General features: G+C 49.8%; 1 protein-coding gene across 1 annotated transcript; it reads left to right on the forward strand.

The window, feature by feature from the left end:
- The first annotated feature begins 12267 nt into the window (after positions 1-12267).
- Positions 12268-18023, forward strand: ATP6V0C (ATPase H+ transporting V0 subunit c). Its single transcript, XM_037034459.1, has 3 exons — positions 12268-12535; positions 16951-17134; positions 17293-18023. The coding sequence occupies exons 1-3, from the start codon at positions 12457-12459 to the stop codon at positions 17495-17497; spliced, it is 468 nt and encodes a 155-aa protein (XP_036890354.1). The 5' UTR covers positions 12268-12456; the 3' UTR covers positions 17498-18023.
- Positions 18024-18101: the final 78 nt, after the last annotated feature.

Consider the following 18101-nt stretch of genomic DNA (forward strand, 5'->3'; position numbering starts at 1 on the left):
AGAGGGGCCTGCAGGAGCTCCTCCATTCCAGGCTTGTCACCAAGTGGGATTCAGGAGGCTTGTCTGTGTTTTATCGCTGGACCGTTGAAGGTCTTTTAAAAACATAGCCTTTCAGAAGCAGCTAAAGGTATATTTCAGTACTATTTGCATGGCTCACTCTACAAACTTCCTAAACTGGGTGATTCTTTTTCTGGAAAATCCAGAGGATTCTCTGTGGCTGCTCCGAGGCCTCTCTTGAGCCTTCTCAGAGATCCAGCCCAGGAAGCGGAATTGCTGCTTAGTCATGATTTCTGGATCGTGAGATCTTTGTGTGTGCATGCAAAATGGTTTCTTTGAATTTCTTTTTTATAATTAGTTTATTTTATTGCATAGTTTTCCATTACCATTTATCCCCCTTATATTCTCTTCCATCCCACTTTGAATTTCTTATCTTCTAATTTTTTTTGCTAAACTAAAAGGCATGTGTGATTATTATCTTTATTTTTCTTATTATTGTCCTTATATGATACTAGTTTTTTTCAAACAACACATAATTTGTTAATAGTCTCTATTATTTCATCTTGGTTATTTATTATTAGCTTTTGATAAAAATTAGCCAAAGTTGGGAAGTGGGAGGGGATAACGGGGTGGGGGAGAGTAAAGGATTGTCAGGGAATATGTATGAAGGACATATGGACAAAGCCAAAGGGGGGGTAGAATCAACAGTGGGAGGTGGGTATGTCTGGGGTGGGTGGAAGTGGTGGGGAGAAAAATTAAGACAATTGTACTTAACAACAATAAAAAGAATGGGCAACAAAAAGGAAAATAAAAATACTTTTTCTATAAAAAAATTAGCCAAAGTTTTATGGACTTGCATAATGAATTATTATTTTTCTAGAAATGTTTAAAAGTTTATTTAAAAAACAAAAACTCAATTAGTTTAAACCACTTTATTCAGTGATTCATTAAATGGACTGTATGCCTTTAGGGCTTCAGAAAATCAGTTTTTCAAAAATAATTTTTAATGTAAGAATAAGCCATTTTATTTTTCAGAGTTTTAATTATTGAATTAAAATGTGTTTTTCAGCCCTGACTGGTGTAACTCAGCTGGTTGGGTGTTGTTCTGCAAAGGGAAACATCACCCGTGAGAGAGGAACATCAGCTGGTGGCCTCCTCATATGCCTCCTGATGGGGATTCAAATCCATGGCCTTGCAGCTTACAGGACAGCAGTCCAACCGACCACATAAGCCACACTGGCTGGGACAGTAGATTCCGTCTTAACTTTTTGTTTTGAAATAATTTTAGATTTACAGAGGAGTTGCAAGATGGTACAGAGTTCCGTTTATTCTTTCCCCAGCTTCTTCCAGTGTTAATATCATACTTTTATCAAAACAAAGGAATTAACATTGATATAATCCTATTAACTTAAACTATATCCTTTTTGCCCTGGCTGGTGTGGCTCAATGGATCCAGCACTGGCCGATTGATGTTTCTCTCACACATCTCACACATCGATGTTTCTCTCTCCTTCTTCCCCCCTCCTTTAACCTCTCTCTAAAAATAAATAAAATCGTTAAAAAAACCAAACCTGTAACCTTTTCTGTCGTGAGTTTTTCTGCAGTCTTTTTTCTGTTCCAGGAATATATTTAATTTTTATAGACATCTACTTACCCACATTTTTATAAACCCAGAATGTACTCAAATGCATAAGACTTAACACTGATTTTTTAAAAATATTTTATTCATTTATTTTTAGAGAGAGGGGAAGGGAAAGAGAAAAAGTGGGAGAGAAACATCAATGTGTGGCTGCCTTTCATGTGTCCCCCACTGGGGACCTGGCCTGCAACCCAGGCGCCTTGACTGGGCATCGAACTAGCAACCCTTTGCTTCACAGGTCTGTGTTCAATCCACTGAGCTACACCAGCCAGGGCAACACTGATTTTTAAAAAATGCCTCTAGCCCTGGCTGGTGTGGCTCAGTGGATTGAGCACCAGCCTGTGAATCAAAGGGTTTCTGGTTCAAAGTCAGGGCGCATGCCTGGGTTGTGGGCCAGGTCCCCAGTAAAGGGAGTGTGACAGGCAACCACACATTGATGTTTCTCTCCCTCTCTTTCTCCTTCCCTTCCTCTCTCTAAAAATAAGTAAAATCTTAAAGAAAAATGCCACTAAACTGTCTCAAACACGTGTCCATAGATCTTGACTGTTTTCATCTCTTCCTAAATGTCTCGATGTCTTATTTGCATAGAGAATTTACCAAATGGAGTGAGGGTACCACTTTCTCTCCACCACTTCCACCCACAACAGCACTAAATAGGCAGAAAAGTGTGAGGCTTTAAAAAAATTATCTGGTGTAGCCATGGCTGGTGTGGCTCAGTTGATCATTGTCCTACAAGGGGAAAGGTCGAAATTTGATTCCTGGTCAGGGCACGTGCATGGGTTGCTGGTTTGTTTCCCGGTTGTGGCATGTACAAGAGGCAGCCAATTGCTCTTTCTCTCTCTCACATTGATGTTTCTCTCCCTTCCCTTCTAAAAATAAATCTTTAAAAAAAAATCTGGTGTAGCCCTGGCTGGTGTAGCTCAGTGAATTGAGCACGGGCCTGTGAAGCAAAGGGTCGCGGGTTCGATTCCCAGTCAGGGAACATGCGTGGGTTGCACGCCAGGTCCCCAATAGGGGACACATGAGAGGCAGCCACACATTGATGTTTGTCTTCCACTTTTTCTCCTTCCCTTCCCCTCTCTCTAAAAAGAAATAAAAAATATTTTTAGAAATCTGGTGTAAAAAGTGTATGATCTTTGTAAAATTAACGTCAGATTGTACTCAAGTTAGGTGCAGGATCATGTGATTTGTTGCTAAAGATGAAATGCATCCACACACTTGCAGACATGCTCCCGATCGTGTAGAATTTGTCAGCACTGCACTTGAGACTGAGGAAGCAAGTCAGTGGACACACTGATCCATGACATGACAGACACACCAACAACTAAACCTCCTACTTCAGGTTGTTGAATCCACAGGTGTGTTATCTGGCTGTTCAGTTAGTTCACCAGTGAGAAGCTGTCTTATCAGAAGTGCCCTGAGTAGAGGAATACTGCGGTCTGGCAAGGCCATCAACAACAGGGTGAAGCTCACATAGTACCAGCCGTCCCGATCTGTTTCTCTGTTTTGTTTTTTTATTTTTTTTAAGAGAGGAAAGGAGAGAGAAAAACATCAGTTTGTTGTTCCACTTATTTATTCATTAATTGATTGATTATTATTTTTTAAAGATTTTATTCATTTACTTTTAGAGGGGAAGGGAAGGAGAGAAGGAGAGAAATCTCAGTGTATGGTTGTCTCTCGTGTGTCCGCCACTGGGAACTGGCCTGCCACCCAGGCATGTGCCCTGACTGGGAATCGAACTGTGATCCCTCAATTTACTGGCCTGCACTCAATCCACCGAGCCACACCAGCCAGGGCTAACTGGTTGATTATTGTATGTGCCCTAATCAGAGAGAACTTGCAACCTTGTATGTTGGGATGATGCTCTAACCAACTGAGCTACCCAGTCAGGACTAATCCCGGCCTGTTTTTATCTTCATGCAGAGAGACTGAAGCAAACCTTTGCTGTATTTCAGACTGAAGGGCATTGACTGACAAAGGACGTGTTTTGCCAAAGACTTAAGAGTTAAGGATTGAAGAGAAAAACATGCCCTGGCTGGTGTAGCTCAGTGGATTGAGCGCAGGCCTGCAAACCCCGCGATTGCAGTTTGATTCCCAGTCAGGGCACATGCCTGGGTTGCAGGCCAGTTCCCGGCAGGGGACACAGGAGAGGCAACCATACATTGGTATTTCTCTCCCTCTCTCCTTCCCTTCCCCTCTAAAGATAAGTGAATAAAATCTTTAAAAAAGAGAAAAATATGTGAATAATTTTTACCTTCCATTCCAGTATAGGATGGTTATTGGCCAAAACATGGATAACTGGACGGACACTGGAGCATGTAAATGTGGTAAAAAATTTGCGAGGACAGCCCCAGCTGGCGTAGCTCAGTAGATTGAGCGCGGACCTGTGAACCAGAGTATTGCGGTTCGATTCCCAGTCAGGGCACATGCCTGGGTTGCAAGCCACTTCCCAGCAGTTCCCAGCAGGGGACGCATGAGAGGCAATCATACATTGATATTTCTCTCCCTCTCTCCCTTCCCCTCTAAAACATAAATAAATAAAATCTTTTAAAAAGAAGAATTTAAAAGACCACATTAGCCTGGCTGGTGTAGCTCAGTGGATTGAGCGCGGGCCTGTGAACCACACGATCGTGGTTTGGTTCCCAGTCAGGGCACATGCCTGGGTTGCAGGCCAGTTCCCAGCAGGGGACTCACGAGAGGCAACCATAAATTGATATTTCTCTCCTCCTCTCCTTCCTTTCCCCTCTAAAGATAAATAAAATCTTTTAAAAAAAAAGACCCCATTAGCTTGAAGAGTAAGAAAAGTTTCTCTCCACTACAGGAGGTATATGTCTTGCTCCATGTGCCGCCAAGGTCAATGCAAGCCAAGTCCTTCCCTGATTTGGTTTTGTTTTCTCTTGTTTACACAGCCTGTCATGTAGACGCGCTCCATAAATAAGAAGAATGAGCGGAGTGGTCAGATGTCTCAGTCAAGAATCGCTTGGATCCCTGCCTGTCATGTGGAAAATTCAGTCTCAAAAAGTCATGTTCATCAAAATGAGAATATTTTATCTGGAAGGTTATATAAGTCAATATAATGTCTTCTCTAATACCTAGGATTTTTAAAAAATATTTTATTTATTTATCTTTAGCGGGGAAGGGAAGGAGAGAAGGAGAGAAGTATCAATGTATGGTTGCCTCTCGTGGGTCCCCCGCTGGGAACTGGCCCGCAACCCAGGCACGTGTCCCGACCAGGAATCGAACCACGATTCTTTAGTTCACAGGCCCACACTTAATCCTCTGAGCTACACCAGCCAGGGCTCTAATACCTAGGATTTTAATTCGGCATACCTATATAATATAAAGGAAAAGACAACACCTTTTTTCTCCATCTGTCTGTCTCATCCCAGTGCCCTGCCCTTCCTGTAGCTGCTGTGGAGGAGGCGGGGCTGCTTTGCCCCACTCCTGTGGAACTGCTGCTTCTCTTTCCTTCGGCTTTCCCACTGTCTCTCAGGATGGAGACAGGCTCCCGCCCCTCTCTTCCTTTGTAGCTGCCTCAAGACAAAGGCCCAAATTTGAAAAGTCCTGATGGGACAGGTGAATGGAGGCTTGGTGCCAGCTGTTTTTCATTTTCTCCTCCGAACCAACAGCCTCTGCCTCCAGCATTTCCACAGGCCATTTCCTACCCCCCCGAGTCAGCCGCAGAGCCCCTGCACCAGGACAAGTTCCCTGAGGCTTCTGTTTCCCAGGAGACAACACTTCGTGAGTCTCCTCATTCCTTCCCCTGGAGACTGTCAGCTGGAGAGCAGGAGCCCCCATATGGTCCTGCCTGTGCTGCTGGTGTCGTCCAGGGTGATTCTGGAAGAGAAACGGGCGTGCACTGGTCTTGTGGCAGTGTGCATTTCTGGGGCCTATGGTTGGGCAGTGCCACCAACATTCCCGGCAGTAACAGCTTTTTAGCGTAAGCATGCTTAGGGTTTTCTTGTGATTGACATTAAGACACTTTGAGACAGGGCAGAATTGGTGAAAAGTGCCCTGGCCTGGGCCGGGGTGCAGAGAAGTTTCTGAGAAACTGCTGATGTTTCAGAAGCCTGCCTGTCTCAGGCCAGGTCAGCTTGACAAGGTGGGAACACCCTCTCCCCTCCTCCCACCACCACCTCTTGTGGGGCCCTTTTTGGACCTGGTCCGTGGTAATCATGTGCCATCTATGGAAGTGCTTTGTTTTTTTATCTTTTTAAAGATTGCATCTAACCATTTTATTTTATTTTTAAAATAAAACGGCTCAATACCAGGTTCTGATTTACTGTAAACCTACAAAATTCCTCCTTTCTTCCTTCTGTCCATCCACCCTTCCTTTTATCTTTTAAATATTTGTTTAAGACTTTATTTATTTATTTATTTTTAGAGAGAGGGGACAGGAAGGAGAACGAGTGGGAGAGAAATATCAATGTGTAGTTGCCTCTCATGTGTCCCCTACTGGGGACCTGGCCTGCAACCCAGGCATGTGCCCTGACTGGGAATTGAACCGGTGACTCTCTGGTCCACAGGCTGATGCTGAATCCACTGAGCCACACCAGCCAGGGTATAGGTCTACAACATTTTCATGTCCCCAAAGGAACCGTGTGCCCGTTGAGCATTTGCTCCCCACTTCAACCTGTCTTACGATTTTTGAAAGGTAAAATGCACACCTAGTAAAAAAAACAATTCAGTACATATGGGACTATCCATAGGAGGTAGTCTCCTTCTTCATCAGGTCCCCAGGGGTCACCACTATTAGCAGTGTCTGCATGGGTGTTCAGGTAATACACCTGTGCACTCTTCCCCACCCTGCTACTTGTTCCTTAACTGCCTGAGATCATCCACACCAGAGTGTGTCCACCTGTTTCCATCTCATACGCAGCTGCCCAACATTCCAGCATTAGGATGGTCTGTGATTTAAATGCAAACTGGATCATGTCTTTTCCTACTGAAGCCCTCTTTCTCTTTCAATACTTTGTCCCAAGACCACTGCCCTGGAGGCAGTCCAAGCCACCCAGCTGCCCAGCCCCTCTCTCCTTTGTATCACCTCTGCACCTAGTAACTGTTTTTCCAGTTAGGCTGGGACATCATTGTCCAGCCTCCATGGCTGTGAGCTCCTGGAGGTTAGGAGCTCTCTTCCTAGGTTTTTTATCCTCATAGCCTAGCTTGGTGTCTGCACATAGTAGATGCTCACTAAATGTCAGATGAGTGGCTTAGGATGGAAGACAGACAAGGCCCAGAGGTTGGGAACCCTGACTGGTAGAGGTGAGGGGGTTGTGCTGGCCTTCAGGATGCCAACCCCAGATGAGAGGGAGGGTCCAGAGTAGTCATTGCCCCATGTGGCACTGACTTATATTTTCCAAGAAACTGCTGTCTGTGTCAGGCTCAATACCAGGTTCTGATTTACTGTAAACCTACAAAGTTCCTCCTTCCTTCCTTCCTTCCTTCCTTCCTTCCTTCTTTCCTTCCTTCCTTCCATGCACCCTTTTTTCTTTTAAATATTTAAGATTTTATTCATTTATTTTTTAGAGAGAGGGGAAGGGAGGGAAAAAGAGAGGGAGAGAAACATCAATGTGTGGTTGCTTCTCAGGTACCCTCACTGGGGACCTGGCCCACAACCCAGGCATGTGCCCTGACTGGGAATCAAACCAGCAACCCTTTGATTTGCAGGTGGGCACTCAGCCACAGAGCCACACCAGCCAGGGATTCCCTCCTCCTTTTCTTCCTTCCTTCAGGCGGGCCCAACCAGAGCACTTCACACCCACTCCGGGTAATCAGAGGCAGCCCTAGGGCACCCTCTACCACTGACCGTTGTGTGTGTTAGTCAGGTCCTGCTTGTACTATGCTGCATTTATCTACCGGCCATATTAAAAAAAAAAAAAAGTAACTTGTAGCCCTGGCCAGACAGCTTCATTGTCTAGAGTATTGTCCTGATCACCAAGGTTGCAAGTTCAATCCCTGATTCGGGCACATACGAGAAGCAACCAGTGAATGCATACATAAGCAGAACAACAAACTGATGTTTCTCTCTCTCCCTCTCCCCCTCCTTCTCTCTCTAAAATCAATCAATAATTTTTTTTTTAAATAGCCCTGGCTGGTGTGGTTCAGTGGATTGAACGCCGGCTTGTGAACTAAAGGGTCACCTGTTTGATTCCGAGTCAGGGCACATGCCTGGGGTGCAGGCCAGGTCCCCTGTGGTGGGCATGCAAGAGGCAACCACACATTGCTGTTTCTCTCCCTCTTTTTCTCTCTCCCTTCTCGTCTGTCTAAAAATAAATAAATAAATAAATAAATAAATAAGAAAGATGTAAAAAAATAACATCATTTTATAAACCCTATTTTTAAAATTATACAAAAAAATCACCTTTACTCATCTCTCGAACTTAGCACAACTGTGTTTTTGTTCCATCTCCTTCCAGCCTTGCCTGGGTCACACGTAATATTTATCTGGCCAGGTCAAGAGAGCAAGAGTCATCTCTCAGCGTTATGCCCTCTCTGGTGTATCTTCATGCAACTCACAGGGAGCCTGGGACTGTTCACAGGGGGAGGCCGCCCTGCCTGGGACGCTCGCTTGTCTCCAGATTCCCAGTGTTCTTCCGAAGGCCCTGCTCCTGCTGCCTGACTCTTTTTTTTTCTCTTGAATTGGCTTATTCAGATGAGTTCATTTTTCTAATCATTTGAGGCCATTTGGAATCTTAATGAATGTCTTTTTCTCCCCAGCCATCCCCCTCTCTTCCCTCAGGTCTTGCAAAGTGCCATTGGCCTTCACTCTGCCACGGTCTTTCAGTGTGGACAGTGGGTCCTTTTGTCCCCCTCAAAACTCTCGGAGGAGTCAAGACCTCACTCCATATCTCTCTGTACCTCCCTATCCGCGTCTCTGATGTAAGTTTCCCAAAGCCCCTCCTTCTTTATTCTTGGAAATCCCAAGAATAAAGCTGCACAACGACAGGCCAGGGACTCATGACATTGTGGTTTCAAGCCAAGGACTTAGCTGTGAGGAGGAAGACAGAGGTGTGTGTCCTTGACCACTCCCTTCCACAATCCAGCCCATCCCACCTCAGAGCCCTGCCCAGTGCTGGGAGGGCTAGAGCAAGGTGACCTGGGTCCGTTCTAGCCCCATTATTGGTTGCCGGACACTCCCTGAACCCTGGTGTAAGAGGCCGGTGGTGCCTGAGCCACGTGGCTCAGGCCCAACTTGTGTAGCCAAAGTTTCGGTTCCACCACTCTCTAGCTGCCTGACCCTGAGCAAGATGATGAACCTTCCTAGGACTACTTCCTTTTCACAAAATGAAAGTAATAGTGAGATGTCCCTCAGAGGTCATTGTGAGGATTAGCTACTACTCCAGTAAATGCTTACAACAGGCCTTGCACACAGTTAGTGATCAGTAAATGTTAGCTGTGTGCACCAGGCACCCTACCAGGGGTTGCAGATACAGAAATAGAGGCACAGGGAAGGTAGTGAGTGTAAAAAAAGTAGTAATGGAGTACAAGAAATGAAAGGGGGGGCTGAGGAGGAGAAAGAGAGATCAGGAGAGCTTCCTGGAGGAAGTGGCATTCTACATTCTAAAGACTGAGTAGCATTCCCTAAGTAAGAAGAAAGGAAGAGCCCTAGTTGGGTAGGTCAGCTGGTTACAGGGCCATTCTGATACAGCAGGATAGTGGGTTTGATTCCTGGACAGGGCACATCCGAGAAACAACCAATGCATGCATAAATAAAATGGAACAACGAATTGATGTTTTTCTCTCTCTAAATAAAAATTAAAAAAATAAGGAGTAGAAGTTCGTACAGAGAGAACTTCAGGCTCAAGGACCGAGGTGAGGAAGGGGGACACAAGAGGAAGAGATGGGTGAAATAAGCCAGGGTGTGAAAGACAAATACCATATGATCCCACCTATAAGTGAAACCTAATCAACAAAACAAAGAAGCAAGCAAAATAGAACCAGAGACATTGAAATTAAGAACAATCTGACAGTAACCAGAGGGGAGGTGGGAAGGGATAATGGGGGGAAAAGGGATGAAGAGTTTTCAGGAAAAACTATAGAGGACACACGGACAAAACCAAGGGGAGGTGGAATCAAGGAAGGGAGGTGGGGATAGCTGGGGTGATGGGGAGTGGTGGGGGTGAAAGGCAGAAAACTGTATTTGAACAATAAATTTTTTAAATGGAAAAAAATTAAAACATAATAATAAATTAAACAAAAAGGAACAGGGAGGGCCTGGGAAGAGACCACCAAAGGTCCAGACTATGATAGAAGGACACTGAAGGATTCCAGGAGCAAGACTGATCAGATGTGCCTGTTAGGAAGATTCTGTAGCTTTAAGGTGAAGAATCAGTTTGGAGCAGGGCAAGACTGAATAGGCTGATCATGCACAGGCTGTGAAAAGACCCGGGGCAGAAATGAAGGCCTACCCAAGGGGCATCAGGCTGCTGGTGGGGTCAGAGCTGAGTGCTGGGAAGCTGAGGAACCTCAGGGTCTGGTGAGTAATAAAGAATGAGCAGAGCATGACTCGAAGGCTACTGGTGTGAGCAGGAGGGTGGATAGGTGTGTCTCTTGCCCAAAATGGAAATAACCGAGTGGAAGCCTGTTACTGGTGATGAGGGTGGAGGGCAAGCTCAGTGTGAGACATGCTTGTCTGAAGTGTCGGCAGCCCCACAGGAGACCCCTTGTGATGTCTCCTACCAGAACTTGGGCAGAAAATGAGAGGACTGGGATCAAAGCTGAATGGCTCCCTGAGCTCCACGAGGGAACAGTCCTGACTTCCCAGTCTTGGGATTTCAGCCATACTGGGGTTCTGTGCACTTTACCTCCTGTGGACTGTCCTCCTTTCCTCGATCTGAATTCTCCCCTTATACACAGCCTCTCTGGAACCCCAGCCAGAGTCAGCTTCCTGGCCTGGTCTTCCCTGGCCCTAGAACCTAAGCGTCTGAAGTTATGAGGGCTGGCCCTGGGGCAGAGCTAGAAAGGTGCAGACCAAAGACATGATAACCCAGTGAGGGGAGGATCCATCATAGGACTTAGGCCTATGCTTCTTTGGCATAGGCCATAGGACTTCATAGGACTTAGGTATTTGCTTCTTGTGACTCCAGGAAGGAATAAGGGTGTCTGGGCTGTACGAAATGAGCATGAAATAAAGTTGTAAAGGAGTGGGAAGCAGGCTGCAGCAACAGAAACCCACTTGGAAAGTCTGACAATTGTCCCTCAGCTTAGAGAAATGGCAGTCACCGGTGACCTTGGCAAAGGCAAGGAGCTGGGGAGGGACAAGGGATAGAGGGCAGGTGAGGTCGAGACTCTAACTTCCTCTTTCAAGAAATTAGAGTCTAGGGCAGAGAGAGGTACAGAGAGCTGTAGCCATGTGGCAGTTGCCTCCTCTCTTTTCAAGCAGGACAGAACTGGCACTTCTGTGGACTCCAGGTTTAGGGTGGCTGACCCAGCCTCATCAAGGGGAAGAGGGAGGGAAAAACGTTCCTGTTCTAGAAGATGGGACTGAGAGTCCAGTGGGAGGGTCAGGCCCAGAAACCCCACATCCCACAGGGAGAAAAGACTGAGAACAGCTGCATTCAGGATATTCAGAGAAACTCTTTAATGTCAGACCAGGGCTTGGAGCTCAAGAGACACCCACCCAGGAGGCAGTCACCCAGGGCTCCTAAGAGGGAAGGGTACCAGAGATAACAGGTAGATGAGGCAGACAGTTGGGGTGCCAGACCACCACTTGGGATCAGCAGGGCTGTCAGTTCCAGGCCAGGCTGTGTGCTGAGCTGAAACCATTAGCTGATGCTCCAGAAATAAGTGCAGCCCTGCAGGTGCAAGCTTTGCGTGGGGACAGGAAGGACACCCCAGAAATCCGGGGAAGCCTCCACAGGTCACAACACTGACGAAATTCAAACCAGTCACACCGTTATCTTAAGAAGCAATAACGTCCCTCCCCCAACTGAAGTCTGGGCCCCTGATGCAAGATATGAGACAGATGCCGGGGAGGGGGGTTCCTTTTCCTAGGAAGCCAGAGAGAAGTTGCCAATTTCTAGGCCAGGGGCTGGTGGGTCTGGGTGTGGAGGACACTGGGGACCGGGTCGGGGTAGAGGGACCGAGGGATACAAGCAGAGGCTAGGACTTCACAGGTAGTCTGGGGGCTTCCCCGGGGGCTGGACAGAAGAGGCAGCCGCCCGGGACTCGGTATTTGGCTCGGCCTGCTAGGAACTCAGATTGCTTCAGGAGAAGGAGAGAGAGGTCCTGGATCCCCGGGGTCAAGGCCATGAGAATACAACTGCAACAACCCGCGCCCCAAAATGCAAAGAAAAAGAACCCACAGAATCGAGTACCGGCTGGCGCCGCGCAGCCGCAGAGGAGGCGGAGCGCCTCCACGTCCAGCCCCATATGATAATGTGGCACGCCATCGCCCCGCCCCAGCAGGGGGATCAGACGGGCGCAGCGCCCTGGGGTGCGAGAAGCAGAGAGGTGCCGCAGCGCATTCGCGGAGGCCTAGATGGAGCAGAACTCCGGAGTCAGGGCTGGCAGGGTGGAGGCACGGTATAGGGGCGGCCAGTGAGCTGCTTAGCGTGCCGGGGCCGTGACTCCCCCACCGGCACGAAGTGGTACCGACCGAGGGGGCGGGGACAGAGTCATGTGACACGGTCGCTGCGGCCATTTTGTTCTGCGGTGGTGATATTTAGAGCGCAGCGGCTGACGGCCGATCGCCTTCGCAGCCGTCAGATCGCTTGTTCCTTGCTTGCCTCCTGCTCTCCGTTCGCTGCCTTCCCGCCTCGCCCAGCCGGCCCTCGGCCCCACCTCGGCCCGCTGACCTCGCCCCTTCCCCACCCGCAGACATGTCCGAGACCAACAGCGGCCCCGAGTACGCCTCTTTTTTCGCGGTCATGGGCGCCTCGGCCGCCATGGTCTTCAGCGGTGAGCGCCGCGGCAGGAGGGACTCGGGAGGCGGGGGGCGGCAGGGCGCATGGTACTCATGCCCGCAGCTCGCTGGGGCTCAGTGTGTGACGTCACTCTGACGTGATTCCGAGCTTTTGGGGGGTCCCAGGCCTCACGTGACCGCGGGCGGGGTTCGGGGCCCAGAAGGCTGCCTGGGCCGTCGGGTGTTCTCTGCAGGGCATACGGGTTTAAGCTGGAGTGCTGGTCCCAAGGGTATCCCGGGGGTACACAGGTCGGCCTCTGCCCCAAGCCTGTGACGGTGCGGGGGTGGGGCGGTAGTGCCGCTGCCATCTTAGCCCCGGGAGAGGAGGGAGGGAGCTGGGGTGGATGCACGCGGTCCTGCGCTTGCTTTGCATCCGTCTCCTCCCAGTCCTGCGGGCAGGTGTGACATCACGACTCGGAAGGCTCCCCCGATGCGGGGCTGGCCCTGTCTGTGGACGGCGGGGGCAGGGGAATCGGGCCCAAGCGCTCTTAGCCCAGGTCCACAGTTCTCACCCTCCCCCCACCCTGGCGTGGGTTAGGTGGGTCTTTAACCAGAGGTAGGTCCTTCCGGTTAGGACTTGTCACTGTTTCCCAATAGCCTTGTGTGGGTGGGTTGGGAAAGCTGGGCTGAGGAGTTGGTGCTGAGAGCCAGCGGGGACCCAGAGGTGGGAGTGTTTGGAATTGGAGGGGGGGTGGTAGAGAATCAAACAGGCCAAGGAAGAAGGGAGTCTGGCCAGCATCAGTGTTGGGTTGTCACTCACTGAGAAGCTGCTTTGGGGTGGGTGAGAAGGTCGCACAGCTCCTCAGTGTTGAGAGGGTTGGGGCTTTGTCTTTAGGAGAGTTTTCTAGTTCTGACCCCAGCGAATGAAAGAATGAATAACCTTCCTTTCCTTCCCTGAGGCCTGGTATTGGGAGGGGTGGCCCTAGGTATGGAGAAAGGGGTCTTTCAGGGTTTATTTTATGGCACCCTGTTTTTGAAGTTGAATCTTGGCAGTCCTATAGTGTTGAATTAAGTGAAGATTGGTCTACCCGGGAGAAGGACCTTTGGGGTAGGCTCAGGAATGTGCAACCCAGGGAGGTGAGTTCTGGTCTAGAGACACTCCCCATGGACTGGTCTGGAGGCACTCCCCATGGACTGGTCTGGCCCGGTCTGGGTCTGGTTTATGGCTCTGATGACCACGCCCTGCCCCACCCGACTTGGTGAATTGGGAGGCTCCCTACGCAGGTATGTTGAGGGTTTGAACACCAAACAGTTTCTGCTGACTGTAAACACTTTTGAGGTGGGGACTTGGGGGCTCTGCTCTCCTGGGGGCCTCCCTCTGCCTGAGCCTCTCAGTCAGTCACGAGCTACTGAGTGAGCTCTGCCCTTCCCATCATGTGCGAGTAAGAGGTCATTTGTGGTGGGAGAAGTGGTCTGGACTTCCCCTTCCCTCCCAGCCAACGCCTGCTCTTTCCACATCTTCAGGGGCTGTTTTCCAGGGCCTCCAAGCAGGTTGCTGTGCCCCCTTACCCCAGCCTATTCTGTGTTTTGCCTCCAGGATTCTGCTTTGCCTGGCCACCTATGGGGTGCTGCTTGTGCCTTCATTCATTCGTTCAGCGAGTCTTGATTGAGCTCCTACTATGTGCCAAGCACATGGAGACATCAATGAACAAAACAGATGCCTGCCCACATGGGATTCTGGCTGTCACTACTTGTTCCTGAAGCTGAGTTTGCCTCCTGAGCCCTTGTCTGTACCTAGCTCCTGGCCTCGCTCTTTACCAGGTGCTTCTGTTCTTCTAGAACTTACTTGGCACTTTCAGATTGACCCTCACCAGCAGGTCTCTGAAAGTTACTGAGAGTAGGATAGCACTGGCTGGGGGGTTATTTGCTTGCCCCAGGCTCCTTGTGATTGAGGCCACTCATTCCGTTGGTCTGAATGCAGTCTCACTCCTGTTCCCTTCCCTACATTGGGCTTGACGTGGTTGACTTTACTTCATTTCTCTGTTTAAACATGTTTTTCTCCAAGGCTTGTCTTCATCCACCTCCTTGTACCTATGTGAACAAGCCCCTCATTTCTCAGGCATCAGGTGTCGCTGCCTGGCTGATTCCAAGCTGTCCCCAGCTCCTGGCCTAGATTGCCCTTGGCCTGCGTAGTGCTTTGCTGATTGGTCTTCTTATGACCATTGGTCTTCTTACAACCAAATGAGGCCCACTCAACTCTCAGGCCTTCACAGTCCCCATCTCCCATTTCAGCTTCCCCTTTTTTCTTAACTTATGACCAAAAAAAATGTACTGTCAGTTCTTTCTTCATCATACCTTCCACAAAGCTTTCAGTTGTTCCTTTTCCATATTTTCTATGACTTCCTCCCTGCTAATGGTGCCCTCCCTCTGTTTGGTCCTGTGTTCCCGGAACGGCCGTCTGATCACAGTCTTCTCATCGTCTCCCACTGGATCTGGAGCCCTATCAGGCTTGGCCTTTGGAGCTGGCATCCAAGGCTTTTTCAGACACCTGCTGCTGCCCAGCCAGACTGCTTTTCTCTCCTGATGGTCATCCCTTTTTCTTCCCTTTGTCCTCTTGTAGCTTCCTTGGCTCCAACTACATGATCTCCCTGCTGTCCTCTAAGAGAAGGGTCCAGGTGACTCCCTGCCTCTTGCAACTGGCTACGATACTGAGTTCCCTATAGATGATCTCCATGTAAACTCTGCCATGTGGCAGCATGTGCCCTCCCTCTTGAGTAACAAGTCATGGCACTGGCCTGTTGCATATATGTGACATAGCCTTTGTTCAGGGCCTGCAGTTGAAGCCCAAAGAAGGTGCTGTAACCAGGAGAGTTCCATGAGAGGTTCATGAAGACAGAGGCCTGAGCAGGCTGAAGTCACTGAAAGTCTAGGCAAGGCAGTGTTGAGGTACCTCCAGGACCATGGAAAGGAGGCAGGCAGTGCTGATCCCCCCCACCCCCACCCTTGCCTTCTCCCTCCATCCAGTGCCATCTTGGTTAGCATCTCTATTAATGCTGTTTGGAATCTTACTGCTCACTGTCACTCCTCTACTCACATGTCACCTCTATAAAGCATTTCCCCAGACTCCATCACCAACTTCCCCACTCTCCTGGAACATGTCACTGCTTGGAGGTGCCATATCTGTCTCCTCACCGGATTTTTAGAGCCCTGAGAAGGCAGCGTCCCTTTGAACTTACCCTTGCTTAGTGATGAACAGAGTAGGCACCTTGTGGCCCAAACATGAATAAAACATGCAGAGGAATGGCCAGGATTGTCTTGGTTCTTTCTGTCTTCTACCCCTGTTGTCCTCTGCCCAAGAAGCATAGTGGGACCCTGGAGAACAGGTGACGGGAGTCGTAAGAGCTGCCTTGGCCTTCTGTGGCTCTTTTCTGTGCAAAAGTTAGTCTAGACTTTGAAGCCAGAAGCCAGAAAAGGGGAATTCTCAGGAGGGCAGTGTAAGTGGAGGAGACAGGCTGCCCTAGAGCCCCCGCCTTCATTACTGGAGGCCTTGGGCAGAAGCTAGACTTCTGGGAGGTCTGCCGAGGCCTCACAATTGGGCTGGATGATGGCTCCACACACCCATTGTCTTCCTGTGCCCTGTCTTCTCCTTGGCTCATCCTTTTTATCTGGTTGTTTAGAGAGGATTCTTTCCAAACTTAAGGGGGTAGGCCTGCTGTGTGGCTTAGGATGGGTTCATCCTATCCATACAGATGGCAGCCCTTCCAGCAGTGTGTCCTAGGGCTGGGGGTGTTGGGGAGTTAGGAAACTAGCCTGGGAGGCCAGGACTTGCCAGACTGCTTTCCCTGACCAGTGGTCAGGCCCTGTGTGCAGTGGGGCTCTTCCAGCATGTTGTCCCTGGGCACAGCCCTAGGGCCAGCAGGGGCCGAACCTGGCCTGACATCTGGGCTGCTGACACAATCATTTCATGTTTTTCCCAAGCCTTCTCTGACCTGAGTGCCTGAGAATCTAGGTGGGATAGAACGTGTCCAGAATCTCCAGCAAGGCATCAGGGGCCCAGCTGCCTGTTTCCCTGTGGGACTGCTGCTGGGCTATTAAGAGTTCCACCTTTTGGGTTGTAAGCAGCTGAGCTAAAGCTGCTTGGGAATATGGGGTCGGGGTCGGTATATCAGGCTTGGGAAGTTCAGGTGAGCCCAGGTGGGGGTTTTCTAGCAGAGCAGGAGCTCACATAGGCTATACAGCCAACAGTCACAAGGACCTGGTAAGAGAAAGGAACAGTTAATTACCTGGATTCCTTGAGTGCTCTGCTGTGACCATTTCCCCTGAGGGCCACTTCCTGCCCCTGGCTGGGTGCCACCTTTGTCTCCCCATTGCTTGTGATAACTTGAGGTGGCCCTCAACTGTGTTAGAGCTACCCCCAGGGTCCTGGCCTCAGATGCTCTGGGCTCACCTTGCCTCCCCTCACCCCCAACAGCTTTGGGTGCTGCCTATGGTACAGCCAAGAGTGGCACCGGCATTGCAGCCATGTCTGTCATGCGGCCAGAGCTGATCATGAAATCCATCATCCCAGTGGTCATGGCTGGTATCATTGCCATCTACGGCCTAGTAGTGGCAGTCCTTATTGCCAATTCCTTGAATGAAGGCATCACTCTCTACAGGTGAGTGCTGGGTTCCTCTCACCACACCCACCCCCTGCCACTGCACAAGTTGGGGGGCGGGGGACGGCGGCTGGGGAATGGGCATCTGGCTAGTGGCCCATTTCCACCATCTTCCCCGGCAAGCAGCTAATGTCTATTCCTGTGTCCTTTTCCCCCAGGAGTTTCCTCCAACTGGGCGCTGGCCTGAGTGTGGGCCTGAGTGGGCTGGCAGCTGGCTTTGCCATTGGCATTGTGGGGGACGCCGGCGTGCGGGGCACTGCCCAGCAGCCCCGACTATTTGTGGGCATGATCCTGATTCTCATCTTCGCAGAGGTGCTGGGCCTCTATGGTCTCATCGTCGCCCTCATCCTCTCCACAAAGTAGCCCCTCTCCAAGCCCACCAGCCACAGAATATGATGTAAAGACCACCCTCTCCTCATTCCAGAATGAACAGCCTGACACACAGGCACGGGGAAGCTGCCCCCCATCCCCAGTAGTTGGTCTTGTAAATGCGCAGTGTCCTAGTGCCCATCGTCTGTTGCCCCCACTGCCCCGTGCTGTGGACATCTGGGCCCATTCATCACCCATCCAGGTCCCCTGACCAGTGCGGATGCTGGTTTCTGGCCACCTCCACCCCTCTACCTGCCCTAGAGTGCTCTGTATAAGGATGAATTCGAGTTGTCATTTTCACTGGATGTTTATTTATAAAGATTTGACCTGTTCGCACGTTTGTGGAGCAACCCTCCCGTCTCCCAACTATATAGTAATCTTTAGAGTGTTGCTTTGTGGGGTTACCGTGTGCCCTGAGACTTTGGATGGAATCACTGTCCTCCAGCCCTGACTGTGGGGCAGTGTACCGGGCCTGCCGGGCCTGGAGCCTTGTCCAATAAAATTCTTGGATGTGACTGGATGCCTGTGTGCAGCGCTTGTGTGGGCCAGCAGGAGGGGGTGGGCCGCTGGGTGTGTGGTCACGTGGGCACGTCAATCA

The sequence above is a fragment of the Sturnira hondurensis genome, unplaced genomic scaffold (assembly GCF_014824575.4).
Source record: "Sturnira hondurensis isolate 20B ecotype Veracruz unplaced genomic scaffold, ASM1482457v3 Scaffold0022179, whole genome shotgun sequence".
In the NCBI taxonomy this organism is placed as follows: domain Eukaryota; kingdom Metazoa; phylum Chordata; class Mammalia; order Chiroptera; family Phyllostomidae; genus Sturnira; species Sturnira hondurensis.